General features: G+C 36.6%; 1 protein-coding gene across 1 annotated transcript in view; it reads left to right on the top strand.

Moving 5' to 3' along the window:
• Positions 1–17,351, top strand: part of LOC101896850 (uncharacterized) — a 68,345-nt gene that overhangs the window by 33,613 nt on the left and 17,381 nt on the right. Inside the window, exons 3-7 of the mRNA XM_059127765.1 lie at positions 5,931–6,283; positions 6,840–7,088; positions 7,205–7,473; positions 7,537–7,782; positions 12,546–12,793. Of these exons, the coding sequence (XP_058983748.1) occupies positions 5,931–6,283; positions 6,840–7,088; positions 7,205–7,473; positions 7,537–7,782; positions 12,546–12,793 (1,365 nt within the window). The remainder of the gene's footprint in view (positions 1–5,930; positions 6,284–6,839; positions 7,089–7,204; positions 7,474–7,536; positions 7,783–12,545; positions 12,794–17,351) is intronic.

The raw sequence follows: 17,351 nt of genomic DNA, 5'->3' as shown, positions 1-17,351 counted from the left end.
AATAAAATAAAATCCGTTAACAATTCTGTTAAAATCTTAAAAAAAATCTTTGTCATAGGTTATTACAATAGTTAAATGCGAAACTTGAAGGAAAATCTCTTTATAATGTAGATGAAATCATATGGGGACTATACGTAGACGTGGACCTGCACAGATAAATTTCTGGCATGGGCTGAAGTATCCATTATGAACTTCACATCCGAAATTTTAAACAATCCCGGTAAATAGTGTCGCTAAAATCATCAAAATACCGAATATCGGGGGTTACGGTATATGGAGGCTATATGAATACGTGGACCTACATGACCCATTTTCTGTTTTATGCTGCAGTATCTATTACGAACTTCAAATACCAAATTTGGAACAATTCCGCTAAATAATGTCGCTAAAATCATCAAAATACCGAATATCGGTGGGTACCGTTATATGGGGACTATATGAAGACGTGGACCGACATGGCTCATTTTTTGACTTAGGATGTAGAATCAATTACGAACTTCAAATGCCAAATTTGAAAAAATTCCGTTGAATAATGTCGCTAAAATCATCAAAATACCGAATATCGGGAGGTACCGTTATATGGGGGCTATATGATAACTTGGACCTACATGGCCCATTTACGAACTTAAGCTGCCTACTGGCAAAATATACATGTGTGCAAAATTTTAGCCTTCTATCTCAATTTGTTCGAAAGATAGCGTGATTACAACAGACAGACAGACGGACAGACACACAGACGGACATGGTTAAATCGTCTTAGAATTTTACGCTGATCAAGAATATATATACTTTGTTGGGTCTGACATGAGTATTTCGAGGAGTTACAAATGGAATGACAAATATAAAATTTTTTATATCGCATTCTTTGAGCGTTTTGTTTTTCAAAATCTTGAACCCTATGTGGGACAGATAGAAAAAGAAATGGTCCGATCTCTACCGTCTTTATAACAGATCTTGTGTTGACGGAAATATTGAGATATATCAAATCTACAATGGAATCTGATGTTAATTTCGTTTTTTTATGAGCTTCGTGGTTATTCAAAACTTTGAGCCTTTGTTGGGGAGTCACCAGAAGGAGTGGATCGATATATATATATTCACTACAGAATCTGTGTTAGTAGAAATAATGGGATGTATGAAATTTGAAGACAATCGGACTTTTACATCCCATTTTATAATAGTTGTAATTATTCAAAATTTTAACCTTTTGTATGGGAGGTACTAGAAGGAGTGGACCGATATTGCCCATATCCGATCTAACCTTGACAAAAATATTACGGTGTACCAAGTTTGGACCAAATTTGATACTCTGTCCGAAACTTATGCTGCGCAACAGCCAGCCAGACAGACCGCCATTTCGTCATTTCTACTAGGCACGTTTTGACCGTATCAAATGATATATACCCCCTGTAGCCTTATGACTGAGGGTATAAAAAGAGAATGCGAGTATGTATCGCAAAGTAACCTATAGGGTGTATGTTCTCCTCATCCACTTCTTTTGATATTTCCGGATTAAGATCTCCTTAAATCAGATCAGACAATATTAGGATAATAATTCAATTCGAAAATGTTAATTCTCTAGCGAGTCATTACATGTACTCTTTAAAATCGCCCTTTAAACAGGATCGTAGGAAATGAAAATATCCCACAAAATCATTTGTCATAAAATTCAAATGTTGGTCTTAAAATATTTGAATTTTTGAAACTGCACCTCCCTAAACGCCCGAACGTTATAAGTACTAAAAACACATTTTAGGGCTAAAATCGTTCTTGATATGACTTCATGCAAAATTCTTCTACAAAACAACATTTTAGAAAAATAGTGTCAGAGAAACATATAACCTGTCTTTGTATAATAGAGGGTTATAAAATTTCTGCTGACTTGCATAAAAATGCTCATGAAATTATCAAACCTCGGTCTTCTTTTTTTTTAGAAAATTTTAAAAAAATTTATTCCTTTGCCAATGTAAATTATGTAGTTTTTTTTAAAACGTTAACGAAATTTCTTTTTCCTCCCCCACTCTCTCCTTTTTAGCCAGAGAAGTAAAAAGTGGAAAAACAAATTTGTTCAAGTGCCACCTTTCAGCCGTAACGTAATAACCATGGCTGATGCACATTGTGGTCGTTCAGTGCCATTTTAGGCTGCACATGACATTCCATTTGTTGTAAGCTTTTTGTGTGAACGTGTGTGCAACTGTGTGTATGTGTGTGTGTGTGTATGGTTTTTTTGTGGTTTACATATTTTTCTAGCTTTGGACGTAATACATTGCTGCACGACAGCTAGACGAAGGCGACACACAGGAAACGTCAGTGCGGTTAAAATGAAACCACGTTAAATGGAAATATATTACATTTATGGAGTACATACTTTGGCCACTTCAACCGGAAATGGGGTTTTTATGCGGTGCATTATAGATTTCGAAAAAGTTGGAGGGCGGCAGGCTTGAATGTTTGAATGTAGATGGTTGAATGTGAATGTTTGGATGTTGAATGTGCACAGATGAGAGAGAGAGAGAGATGGGGTGTTTGCTGAGAATCCATGGCACAATAAAATATGGGTTTATAAACAACAAATATTTATTTCACAAAACGATATGCATATGGCGAAGTTTTTAAAAAATTATTTTCATCTTTTAAATTTAAGCGATCTGTTAAAATGTGTTCTACTTTAACCTATTTTACTTGATAGATATACAAGAAAAGATAGATAATAATGTACTCTTGAAATTCCACGTATTGCAATACTAAGTGATTCAATGGCAATTGATTAAACAAGATTACAATTATTTCCCATGGTAACCACCGCCATAATCATTATATCCGATCACATACAAATTTGTGTTTTGCAGAAACCCCCTAAGGTAACGTGAAACTAGTTCGTGACATTTGGGCGCCATGCTGTTGTCTCTAGCCTGAAAATAATCATAGATTTGCGTGCACTGGAGTTGAGAGACAACACGAAATTCGATGTAACCCAAAGACATTTTGATTTTATTACAGAGAGTAATTGGGCTGACAACGTGATATACGAGTACCTCTTAGTAGGCGAACATGAAGCACTCAATCATAATCGTATAATTATAAATTTATAAATCTAAAATGCCTTTTTTAAATAATTATAAAAATGAAAAAAATATATCATAAGTAGCCTTCATCTGACAGAAGAAGACAACAAAGTCTTCTCAGTAGAAGACCAGAAGATCTTCTCATAGAAGACCAGAATATCTTCATATAGAAGAGCAGAAGGTCTTCGTATAGAAGAGCAGAAAGTCTTCGTATAGAAGACCAGAAAGACTTCGTATAGAAGAGCAGAAGGTTTTCGTATAGAAGAGCAGAAGGTCTTCGTATAGAAGAGCAGAAGGTCTTCGTATAGAAGACCAGAAGGTCTTCGTATAGTAGACCAGAAGGACTTTCTCAAGAAGACAAGAAGGTTTTCTCATAGAAGAACAGAATGTCTTCTCATAGAAGACCAGAAGGTCTTCTCATAGAAGAGCAGAAGCTCTTCGTATAGAAGAGCAGAAGGTCTTCGTATAGAAGAGCAGAAGGTCTTCGTATAGAAGAGCAGAAGGTCTTCGTATAGAAGAGCAGAAGGTCTTCGTATAGAAGAGCAGAAGGTCTTCGTATAGAAGAGCAGAAGGTCTTCGTATAGAAGAGCAGAAGGTCTTCGTATAGAAGAGCAGAAGGTCTTCGTATAGAAGACCAGAAGGTCTTCGTATAGAAGACCAGAAGGTCTTCGTATAGAAGACCAGAAGGTCTTCGTATAGAAGACCAGAAGGTCTTCGTATAGAAGACCAGAAGGTCTTCGTATAGAAGACCAGAAGGTCTTCGTATAGAAGACCAGAAGGTCTTCGTATAGAAGACCAGAAGGTCTTCGTATAGTAGACCAGAAGGACTTTCTCAAGAAGACAAGAAGGTTTTCTCATAGAAGAACAGAATGTCTTCTCATAGAAGACCAGAAGGTCTTCTCATAGAAGACCAGAAGGTCTTCTCGTAGAAGACCAGAAGGTCTTCTCGTAGAAGACCAGAAGGTCTTCTCATAGAAGACCAGAAGGTCTTCTCATAGAAGACCAGAAGGTCTTCTCATAGAAGACCAGAAGGTCTTCTCATAGAAGACCAGAATGTCTTCTCATAGAAGACCAGAAGGTCTTCTCATAGAAGACCAGAAGGTCTTCTCATAGAAGACCAGAAGTTCTTCTCATAAAAGACAGGAACTTCTTCTCATAGAAGGCCAGATGGTGTTCTCATAGGAGACAAGTAGGTTTTCTCATAGAAGGCCAGAAGGTCTTCTCATAGTAGACCAGCGGGTCTTCTCACAGAAGACAAGAACGTCTTCTCATAAAAGTCCAGATGGTGTTCTCATAGAAGACCAGTAGATCTCCTTATAGGAGACCATAAGGTCTTTTCATAGAAGACCAGAAAGTCTTCTCATAGAAGACCAGAAGGTCTTCTCATAGAAGACCAGAAGGTCTTCTCATAGAAGACCAGAAGGTCTTCTCATAGAAGACCAGAAGGTCTTCTCATAGAAGACCAGAAGGTCTTCTCATAGAAGACCAGAAGGTCTTCTCATAGAAGACCAGAAGGTCTTCTCATAGAAGACCAGAAGAAGGTCTTCTCATAGAAGAGCAGAAGAAGGTCTTCTCATAGAAGACCAGGAGAAGGTCTTCTTATAGAAGAGCAGAAGATGGTCTTCTCATAGAAGAGCAGAAGAAGGTCTTCTCATAGAAGAGCAGAAGAAGGTCTTCTCATAGAAGAGCAGAAGAAGGTCTTCTCATAGAAGAGCAGAAGAAGGTCTTCTTATAGAAGAGCAGAAGAAGGTCTTCTCATAGAAGACCAGGAGAAAGTCTTCTCATAGAAGACCAGGAGAAAGTCTTCTCATAGAAGACCAGGAGAAAGTCTTCTCATAGAAGACCAGGAGAAAGTCTTCTCATAGAAGACCAGGAGAAAGTCTTCTCATAGAAGACCAGGAGAAAGTCTTCTCATAGAAGACCAGAAGAGGGTCTTCTCATAGAAGACCAGAAGAGGGTCTTCTCATAGAAGACCAGAAGAGGGTCTTCTCATAGAAGACCAGAAGAGGGTCTTCTCATAGAAGACCAGAATAGGGTCTTCTCATAGAAGACCAGAAGAGGGTCTTCTCATAGAAGACCTGAAGAGGGTCTTCTCATAGAAGACCAGAAGAGGGTCTTCTCATAGAAGACCAGAAGAGGGTCTTCTCATAGAAGACCAGCAGAAGGTCTTCTCATAGAAGACCAGCAGAAGGTCTTCTCATAGAAGACCAGCAGAAGGTCTTCTCATAGAAGACCAGCAGAAGGTCTTCTCATAGAAGACCAGCAGAAGGTCTGCTCATAGAAGACCAGCAGAAGGTCTTCTCATAGAAGACCAGCAGAAGGTCTTCTCATAGAAGACCAGCAGAAGGTCTTCTCATAGAAGACCAGCAGAAGGTCTTTTCATAGAAGACCAGCAGAAGGTCTGCTCATAGAAGACCAGCAGAAGGTCTTCTCATAGAAGACCAGCAGAAGGTCTTCTCATAGAAAACCAGCAGAAGGTCTTCTCATAGAAGACCAGAAGGTCTTCTCATAGAACACCACAAGGTCTTCTCATAGAACACCACAAGGTCTTCCTGTAGAGCACCACATGGTCTTCTCGTAGAACACCACATGGTCTTCTCATAGAAGACCACAAGGTCTTCTCATATAACACCGCAAGGTCTTCTCATAGAACACCGCAAAGTCTTCTCATAAAACATCACAAGGTCTTCTCATAGAACACCAGAAGAAATTCCCGTAGAAAAAACCAGACGGTCGTCTCCTGAAAGACCACAAAAACTCCTGATAGTAGATAGGAAATTTTTCCATTTTTAATTCGAATTATTCCATTTGACATTCGATTATTTTTATTCAACACTAATTCCGAATCGCTTTCTCTCATTGCAGTCAATAAAATGTCTCCACGTCCTTCGCTAATACCGACAGATGCTGATGGCGGCTACGGCAGTTACCAGCTACAGGATACAATAGCAAATCAAAATAACAATAACAACAATAATTCGACGACAATGACAGCAACAACAACTGGTGGTGGCGGTGGTGGTGGCAGCAGCGGCGGCAGTAGTGCGACAACAAATTCCTCCAAACAAAACACAGAACCCGGTCGTAGAGCGGGAGCATGTCGGGTCTGTTTGAAATCATTTAAACCGGATGATTTCCATAAGACGTGCTTCGAATGCCAGCAGCGGGTGTGTGAGGACTGTGCCAGCTATAGTAAATTAGAAGAGAATGAGGATGCGGTAAGTTCATTAGTAATTTGCAGCAAGCGTGGCGATTTGTCGGCGGGTGAATACGGGTGGCGATAATGGGTCGGTTAAATGAACGTTTTTTAAACGGTATTTATGGTAAAAAATTGGGTAATTTGGGTTGTATGGAGGTGTGAATAAACTACCATGAAAAGTGCCATAGGTCTTTAAAGAAGACCTTTGAAGAACCTCTTATCCATTGAATACTCTTAGGTGTTATTTTTATTTAAAAAAAGATTTATTTTAGAGATCTGCAACACTAATTCCTTAAAATAAGACCATTTAAAGGGGTCCTATCAAAGATAGAAAAAAGGAGTCCTATTAATTCATAGAAAACCTTTAAAATATAAAAGGTCATATATTTTGTGGGCCTAAATCGAATATTTTGGAGGTGTTAGAAACGGATTGTCTGACACATAGGCTTTGCCAAATTAAATGTCAAAAGCTAGAAGCCTTTTGTTCTTTAAAATATTCGTTTGTCTTATTATAAACCTATTCCATTCCATTTTCTTGATGGCGATTTTGTTTGTTTCCCCTTGTCGCTTTGTAGAATATGTGGCGTTGCAGTGTGTGTCGACGAAAAATGGCATCCCGAGTATGTATGCCACAGGCTTCAACCGATTCCAGTCTGGATGTGCCCGTATTGGAGGCACTGCAAAGACGTCATTCAGATGCCAAACTAGGATCAAGTACACAAACACTGGCACCGGCAAACGGGGCAGCACTGGCACCACCACGCAGTCCAGAACTGCGGAGACATTCAGATGTATCACCTGCGTCATTGAAAGAACTGGAACGGGTAAGTGACACTCGAGCAAATGGTCAATTTAAAGAATAAATGACTTGATATTATTTTTATGTGACGTTTGTTTTTCTCCTTCTTCCGCTTTTTCTCCATTTCATCTCCTGACACAGCAATTGAAAGGCAACAAAACACCCGGCGGAGATGGCGATTGGCGTAAGGGTGGCCATAGTATGGCACCCAGCCGTTCCAATAGCCCACCGCGGCAAGAGGAACTTAGTTTCGGACCACCATTATCACGTATGGCTTCCAGGCGAGGATCTCGCGTAGCTCGCCAGCATAGTTATGATGATGAGGCAACTGCGGCCAGCACAGGTGGCGGCATTGGTGCTGGAGGTCTGGGAGCAGATATGGGCTTGGGTATACCAGCCATGCCAAGAAGGTAAAATTGTTATCAAGTGGTTTTATTGTAGGGGAAATTAAAGAAGGTTTTTTTTCGTTACAGAAAATCGGCTTATGATGTCTTTGCTCCCGGTGTCCTGCAGGCGGCAGCGCAATCTGCCCAACGTGCTCCCACAGATCTGTCAACAATGACCCCTCAGATAACATTACCGGGCTCTCGACGACCATCATTTCGGGTACCACATCCCTCCGAAGATTTGAACAATGATGAATCGCCCAGTCCCGACAAGGGCAGTCCAGTGTTAACCGTTGACGAAGACAGGCGAATGCGCCGAAGGGGATCACAATTGTAAGTATAGCTTTTTAAATTAGATCAATCAATTATAGAATTAATTATAGATCAATCAACACATAATTTGACATGGGATTACCCTTTGTGATAGGAAAAAAAGCCTATCTACGGATAATATTTAGCGGGTGAAATGAATCACAACTTTTGTGTGAAAAGACTAAAATTTAACTGCGAATTTTTTCAATGCTGAAAGTCCCGATGAATTCTCAATTACAATGGGAGAATTTGAATTTCCATTAGCAGAATTTTTTTAAGTTGTCCAATTCTGTGCCATAATATGTTGGAGAATTCGTTCATTATAGTCAATGGGTCAAGAGCTACTTTGTCGTAAATTATAGTGCTGTATATTGTGCTACTACATGTTCTACTCTTAAAATTTTAGTGTCACTCTTGGTCCGAAAGTGCCAGATAAGGCTGGGTTTTTTGGAAATTGATTGAAAAGTACTAAAAGGTTCTAAATATGCTACCCTTCGTATGTAACGAACCAGTGGAGCTTAAATTTGGTATGAGGATCGCTAGTGGTATGTATGATGGATGTACCAAAGGCTTTCTGGAAAATACGCACTATAAGGGTACGAAAAGTACTAAAATGTACTACAGTTGGATTCATTACGTATCATGTGAACGGTTGTTGAGGATCGATGTAAGGTGGTATTATGGTATTATACGAAAAGTACTAAAATTGATACAATTTAAATTTGATGGGACGTATGCAGCTAAAATCAAAAAACCAAAACTGGCGGAGCATAGGATTGGAATATGCAAGTAGTTTTTAAAATTTGTACTTATTTGCACAAAAAGTACAAAATGGAACTACATTTGGTACAATTTCGATTTGGTGAAGAAGAGAAGGAATGCTGAAATTTGAAAATAGGATTACTATTGCATTGTAGGACTACGGTATGTAGGTAGCTTTGGCACTTGGTACTAAAATTTACTAAATTTGTTACGATTTGGATTTGGGCGGACCAATAGAGTTGGAATCCTAAAAGTTGAAATTGGGATTACTGTGAGAGCGTAGGATTGGAGTATATAGGAAGTTTTGGAAATTCGTACTTATGCGTACTACATGGTTCAATTTATATATGAGCGAACCGTAGGAGTGGAATGCTGAAATTTGGAATAGGAATTGCTGCGGTAGTGTAGGATTTTTGTATGTAGGAAGCTTTGGGAATTCGTACTTATGAGTACTAAGTGGTACCAAATGTGATGCAATTGGATTTGGGAAACAAGATTTCTATTCGATTGTATGATGTAGATTGTTATGGACACTTGTACTTAAGTATACAAAATTTGGTACAAATTGAAATTCTGGGATTCAAAAATTTCAAATGAAAGTCGTTGATGGAGGGCAGGATTGATGTAATAAAGGGTTTTTGAAAATTCAAACTTTAAGGTTGCGAAAAGTTCTAAAATTGTGCTTAACTTCTAATATGATACCATTTGGTATAATGTGACCGAATAGAGCTAAAAGCTTCAAACTTGATATGAGAATCAAGGTTGGAAAAGTTGATTTAGGAGGAGGAGGTTTTGGAAATGTGAACTACAAGTGCTCGCAAAGTACTTAATAGTACTATATTTGGGACAAATTGGTGATAGGTCAGCAGGTAGTGCTTAAAATCTGACATTCGTTATTAGGGTCTCTGTTTATGCATAGCCTTAACATATGGAGTTGTCTACGAAGGGGATATGCGTACCAAATGTTATTAAATTCGGTATTGGGTGATAAAGCTGGATTTTTGGAAATTCGTACTAAAAGGGTAAGAAAACTACTAAAATGTACTATAAAATTAATACTGAAATTTTAAATGAGAGTCACTGATAGTGTACAGGATAAATGTACCAAAGGATTTTGGGAACGCCGAACTTGAAGGTCCTTGCCTTCAACTTCTTGGTGTCTGGGGAGAGATGTCGACTGTTTTGGATATGTGTACTAAATGTTACTAAATTTGGTATTGGTTGAAGGGCTAAAGCTTAAATTCTGAAAATTAATATTGAGATCATTGTTGTCTTCTTAGGTTTACATATGAAGACATTGAACTAGTTTTGAACAGAAAAATTGGATGCGAGTTCATTTTGCAATGGTAAACTTCAAAATGAAAGATTTTAAATACTTTTTGGTGTAAAATGTAAACATTTTCTTATTATCCTTTCAAAAAAGAAAAAACCTGAATAATACATAAAATCTGAAAGACTGAAAATTATGTACGATGTATGAAATGGAATTTTTGCTGACCAATTAATAAAATAATACACCTATGATAATAATATACCTATGAAAATAAGTTGCATTCTGTTAGTAATTGATGTTTCTGGAATGGGTGAAACGATTTTGTTTTAGCAAACTTCATATGAATAGTGACTTCAATGCAAATGTTTCTATGTATAAAAGGTTTATGAGTTTCAACTATTTCTGTGAAAACTGCATTCATTTCAAAATATGTTTTTCGAAGATATTTCAGTGAATGACTGACTGAATCAATCAATGCCAAGGTGAAACGACTGATGATAGAATCTGGAAATTTGAAATGTAGGCCAATGTTGGTATGTAGGAGTTAGGTAAGGCTAGGGTTTTCGAAATTCTTACTATAAGGGTACTAAAATTGAACACATCCAACGAGAGTCGCCGAAAACCCACCAAGGTAAATAAAAGTATTTTTGGAAATTCCAACAAAAATCTTGACACTTTGTACAAGAATTAAATTTGGAAAGAAGGCTTGCTGTAAGGTGTTTTCGAAATGTGTACTAATTGTAAGAACTGTACAAAATGGTACCATATTTGGTACAATTTGGTGATGGAAATTTGAAATGGTGGTATTGAGGCCACTGTTAGCGGGTAGAGTCCAAAAAAAGTTCGAAAAGTACTAAATTTGATACTTAGGAAAGGATTAGTGTTGGATACGTAAAATTCGGTAGTAGGATGATTTTTTTTTTTTTGTGGGGAAGGATTGGCATATGGAGACGGGTACTAAAAGGTGCTAAAAGTACTAAATGGTATTAAAATTTGGTACATGAGGAAGGGAATCTGAAATGTATAATAAAGATCCCTGGTGGGGTATAGAATAAGTGTTTAATTTTTTATACCCGCCACAATACTATGAAGGGTATATTAACTTTGTCATCAATACTTATGTCAGACCCAACAAAGTAGATATTTTCTGATCAGATTAGAGTTTTACTAAACCGACTTAGCTATGACTGTCATGTCACCGAAATTGGTTCAAATTTCGTATTCCTAAGTTCGGAATCAGTACTGCAGTCCATGATAAAAAACTACTTATGAATCATCACGTCTTCGAATAGCTCCTATATAAGGGAGTTTGAATGGTATTTTTCTACGGATTTTTTCTTGGAATTTTTCTAGCTCCTTTAAAGTGGTGGAGGATATTTACTTATCTGCTTTTTACTACATTACAAGTTGGCCGTATTATTATGTCTTTGTACATTTGTTTCTAACGAGATAGACCCATAGTTGCTTTTGATGATCTGCATTGAATCACATTCTGAGTCGATTTATACATGTCCGTCCGTCTGTCCATGTATTTTTGTAAACAAAGTACAGGTCGCATTTTATGCCCGATCCAGATGAAATTTTGTTTGACCCGAGGACGAACCCTATTGAAATTGGAGATAATCGCTCAAAATTTAGACATATTTCCCAAATATATCTTAGTCCGATTTGCTTACAGTCCTCCGCAGCCGCAGTATGCGCTCTGTAACAACGATATTTGGAAAAAAAATATATTAAATACAGCTCAGAAATACCTTTCCTAAATTTTATCGCGATCGGTTTAGACTTAGATATAGCTTCTATATATATCTTCGTCCGATTTTCCTTTTATTGTGCACCAAAGGTGTAAAATTAGCCCATATGGGATGGAATTTGGCACTTACGACCAAATTGAGTTCAGACACAACTGGGACATCTTTGGTGAAAATCGGTTCACATAAGCTATATTCTCCGCGCCCGCAATATGCACCCTGTAAAAACAATATTCGGGGAATACATCAAATACAGCTTATAAATAACTTTGCCCGATTTTATAGAGATCGGTTCAGATTTGGATATAGCTCACGTATGTATCTTCGCCCGATTTGCCTTTCATTGTGCACAAAACCTGCAATATCAGCCCAAATATTATGGAATTTGGCACCTACAACCAAATTGAGCAAGTATGTAAAATTTTGTGAAAATCGGTTCAGATATAGCTATAGCTTCCACATATATTGTTCATTCGATTTGTTATGTTTGTTCTCCATAGCCTCAATATGCACCCTGTAACAACGATGTTTGGGAAAATATATCAAATACAGCTCAGAAATACCTTTGCTAAATTTTATCTAGATCGGTTCAGACTTGGATATAACTCTTCGTCCGATTTGCCTTTTATTGTACACCAAACGTGTAAAATCAGCCCCAATGGGATGGAATTTGGCACTTACGACCAAATTGAGTCTAAAAATAAGTGTGTCAAAATCTGGTGAAAATCAATTCAGATATGGCTATGGCTCCCATATTATTCATCCGAATTCATACTCAAAAATACCCTTGCCAAATGTTATCGAAATCGGTTCAGATTTGGATATGGCTCCCATAAATATCTTTATCCGATTTCAAGTAAATTGTGCACCAAATAGGTACTACAAGCCCGAATTTAATAGAAATCGATTCAGATCCTCTGGATCTGCTAGTACTAAAATTAAATTGGGTTATGAAATGAAAACTAATATATCTCTTGATTTAAAAATTCTTCTTTTAGACCCGATTTAGCTGCTTTACAATCTCGAGGTGCCATACCTGGAGCCACAATACCACCATCGTCTATACCACCACCTTTAGCTGCTTTCACCGGACCCAATCTGGAAGATTTGGAAGCGCCCAGAAGGCAAACATCTATGGATGGAGAGGCTATAAAAATCGTAATACACGATGTAGATTCTGGACCAATTTGTTCGTCGAAACGACGTATCATTTTAAGGAGAGATCCCTCGGATATAGCGCATCGCAGTGAGTAATTTTTTATTATTAAAATTGAACTAAAAAGATAATTTATTTACATAATTGGCAGAGGAGTTTTTTCAGAGCAAAATACGACGTCGTCAGTAGTAGTAGATATTTTTATTTTTCTGTTGCATATCCTTTTAACTGTGCCATTCAAATGTCATAATACGTTCCTCCTTTCCGATAAAAGCTTATAAATATCTAATTTAAGCAGAATTTTTTTCTCAGTTACAGATAGTTGTTGCCTTTTATACATCTATTGAATGCGAAAACACACACACACATGCATAGTTATTCTTTGCAATTTTCTTGAAGGCAAATCCTTCGAGTTGTTTGTGCAATTTTTTTTTCTTTTCGCCAACAAAGTACATTTGCAGATTATGCTCAATGTAGAATTATTACAATGTCTCCCAACAATCTGAGTCATAAATTTGTGATTAACATTCACTTATGTACGTCTGTATGTATGCGTGTACGTCTGTATGTGTAACATCATTTTTCTGTTGACATTATATCCTTGCTAAGTGCAAGGACAAATATACAACTGAAGAAATTGCATAAGGACTTGTTCATTGAAATTACTTTGACATTTTTGCTCGGGTAAGTGGAGCCTGATGTCTGCTGCCAGGCAGCTGCATTACGAACATGCTGTTGCTAATGTATGACGGTTTGTCATTCTCTCACATCGGAATACGTTTAGGTTTCTTAAATGCAAAACAACTTAAAGTTAAACTATTTGCATATGTTATTCGCAAAAAATAAATTTGAAAATAATTCAGTTTGTTTTATTTACTTCCATATTGGTATTTATCAAGGATAACATGTATGGTAAAATATGTCAAAAATTGTAGACATGTTTTTCTAGATTTTCTTTTTATGGAAATTAGGTGATTTTGCGAAAGAAATGCAAATATAAATAAAAGTAATAAAAACAAGTTAAATGAAATTAGTCGACATTACCGACAGCTGCCCTCAGCCAATGTTCGGTTATTTAAATATATTTTGACTTGCGTTGTGATTATTCAAACTTTTGACCCTTCATAGGAGAGGTTCCCAAGGAGTGGGCCAAAATTTTCCATTTCGTATCTGATATAAGTCTGATAAAAATATTAAACTGTATCAAATTTTGATTTTATATCGTCTATTTGCTTTACTTTAAGTTAGATATTTCATACTATTTCGAAAAGTTCGCGTTTTATGAGAGTTATAATTGTTTAAAATTTTTACCCATTGTGGGGGTGGTACCAGAAGGGGTAGTCCTATATTGTCAATCTTCACAACACATCTTGTGTTGATAGAAGTATTGGTATTTACCGAGTTTGAAAGTATTCGGCTGCTTATTTCGCGTTTTATGTGCCTAATGATTATTCCAGATCCCGACCCTTTGTGGGAAGGTACTAGAAAGAGTGGCCCAATACCTACCATATATATATACCAGGCCTTGTGTAAGTGAAAATATTGAAATGTGCGAAATTTGAAGATAATCGGACTCTTAGTTGAAATTTTATAAACGTTATAATTATCGCATTATTATTATCAAACTTAGATCGAGTTCCGTAATGGGCAATATCGGCCCACTCTTTCTAGTACCTCCCCCACAAAAGTTTGAATATTCAAAAAATATTTAACTGCACACAAAGAGTATAGTTCAATTTTGCTCCAAGTTTGCATTGTATCAGTGCTAGGTCAGGTTGGCACAAAAGGAATATTTTGAAAGTTTTATTACTTTTATAACTTCTGAAATTACAGGAATACTTTGAAATTTTTATTACTTTTATAACATCTGATATTACAGTCCGATTTCCTTCGAATTTCACGTCTAACGTCCTCAGAAGATCCTTCAAAAATGTATTTAAAAGTCCACGCCTAACGCTCTCAGAAGATCCTTTAAATATTGATTTAAATATCCACGCCTAGAGACCTCTTTTTAAAATCCACGCCTATAGACCTCAAATGATCCTTTAAAAATTCATTTAAAAGTGGACGCCTAGCGTCCTCAGAAGATGCTTTAAAAATTCTTTTAAAAATCCACGCCTATAGACCTTAGATGATCCTTTAAAAATTCATTTAAAAGTCGACGCCTAGCGTCCTCAGAAGATGCTTTAAAAATTCTTTTAAAAATCCACGCCTATAGACCTTAGATGATCCTTTAAAAATTCATTTAAAAGTCGACGCCTAGCGTCCTCAGAAGATGCTTTAAAAATTTTTTTAAAAATCCACGCCTGTAGACCTCAGATGATCCTTTAAAAATTCATTTAAAAGTGGACGTCTAGCGTCCTCAGAAGATGCTTTAAAAATTCTTTTAAAAATCCACGCCTATAGACCTCAGATGATCCTTTAAAAATTCATTTAAATGTGGACGCCTAACGTCCTCAGAAGATGCTTTAAAAATTCTTTTATAAATCCACGCCTATAGACCTTAGATGATCCTTTAAAAATTCATTTAAATGTGGACGCCTAACGTCCTCAGAAGATGCTTTAAAAATTCTTTTATAAATCCACGCCTATGGACCTCAGAAGTTTCTTTGAAAATTCTTTAAAGAGTCCGCGCCTATAATCCTCAGAAGTTCCTTAAAAAAATCTTTAAAGAGTCCACGCTTATAGACCTCAGAAGATGCTTTAAAAATTGATTTTAAAATCCATGCTTGAAGACCTCAGAAGTTCCTTTAATATTTATTTTAAAAATCCACGCCTATGGACCTCAGAAGTTCCTTTAATATTTATTTTAAAAATCCACGCCTATGGACCTCAGAAGTTCCTTTGAAAATTCTTTAAAGAGTCCACGCCTATAGACCTCAGAAGTTCCTTTAATATTTATTTTAAAAATCCACGCCTATGGACCTCAGAAGTTCCTTTAAAAATTCTTTAAAGAGTCCACGCCTGTAGACCTCAGAGGATGCTTTAAAAATTGATTTTAAAATCCACGCTTGAAGACCTCAGACGTTCCTTTAAAAATTGATTTTAAAATCCACGCTTGAAGACCTCAGAAGTTCCTTTAAAAATTCTTTAAAGAGTCCACGCCTATAGACCTCAGAAGATGCTTTAAAAATTGATTTTAAAATCCACGCTTGAAGACCTCAGAAGTTCCTTAAAAAATTCTTTAAAGAGTCCACGCCTATAGACCTCAGAAGATGCTTTAAAAATTGATTTTAAAATCCACGCTTGAAGACCTCAGAAGTTCCTTAAAAAATTCTTTAAAGAGTCCACGCCTATATACGTCAGAAGTTCCTTAAAAAATTCTTTAAAGAGTCCACGCCTATAGACCTCAGAAGTTCCTTAAAAAATTCTTTAAAGAGTCCACGCCTATAGACCTCAGAAGTTCCTTAAAAAATTCTTTAAAGAGTCCACGCCTATAGACCTCAGAAGATGCTTTAAAAATTGATTTTAAAATCCACGCTTGAAGACCTCAGAAGTTCCTTTAAAATTTATTTTAAAAATCCACGCCTATGGACCTCAGAAGTTCCTTTGAAAATTCTTAAAGAGTCCAAGCCAATTCTTTTAAAAATCCACGCCTATAGACCTCAGAAGTTCCCTTGAAAATTCTTTAAAGAGTCCACGCCTTTAGACCTCAGAAGTTCCTTTGACAATTCTTTAAGGAGTCCACGCCTAGCGTCCTCAGAAGATGCTTTAAAAATTCTTTAAGGAGTCCACGCCTAGCGTCCTCAGAAGATGCTTTAAAAATTCTTTTAAAAATCCACGCCTATAGACCTTAGATGATCCTTTAAAAATTCATTTAAAAGTCGACGCCTAGCGTCCTCAGAATATTCTTTAAAAATTATTTTAAAAATCCACGCCTATAGACCTCTGAAGATCCTTTAAAAATTCTTTTGAAAATCCACACCTATAGACCTTAGATCATTCTTTAAAAATTCATTTAAAAGTCGACGCCTAGCGTCCTCAGAAGATTCTTTAAAAATTATTTTAAAAATCCACGCCTATAGACCTCTGAAGATCCTTTAAAAATTCTTTAAGGGCCCACGCCTATAGACCTCAGAAATTCCTTTAAAATCCACGCCTATAGACCTCAGAGGATCCTTCAAAAATTCATTTCAGAAGATCCTTTAAAAATTCATTTTAAAATCCACACTCAACATCCTCAGAAGATCTTTCAAAAATTCATTTCAGAAGATCCTTTAAAAATTCATTTTAAAATCTACGCCTAACATCCTCAGAAGATCCTTCAAAAATTCATTTTAGAAGATCCTTTTAAAATTAACATAGAAATACACGCCAATAGACCTCAAAAGATCCTTAAAAAATTATTTTTAAAATCTATGTCTGAAACAGATCCTTTAAAAAACTCAAAAGGTCCTTTAAAAACTCATTTAAAAATCTACGCCCAAAGACCTCAGAAGTTCCTTTAAAACTCCATGTTTAAAGACCTTAAAAGATGCTTGAAAAATTCATTTAATTATCCATGTATATAGGCCTCAGAAGATCCTTTCAAAATTCACGCCTAAAGACCTCAATATATCCTATAAAAATGTATTAAAAAATCAACGTCTAAAGTCCTCAGATGGTCCTTTAAAAATTCATTTAAAAATCAGTGTATAAAGACCTCAGA

Source organism: Musca domestica, unplaced genomic scaffold (genome assembly GCF_030504385.1).
Source record: "Musca domestica strain aabys unplaced genomic scaffold, Musca_domestica.polishedcontigs.V.1.1 477, whole genome shotgun sequence".
NCBI classification, from domain to species: domain Eukaryota; kingdom Metazoa; phylum Arthropoda; class Insecta; order Diptera; family Muscidae; genus Musca; species Musca domestica.
Note: the sequence above shows the minus strand (reverse complement) of the source record. Positions and strands in the feature narration are given on the sequence as shown.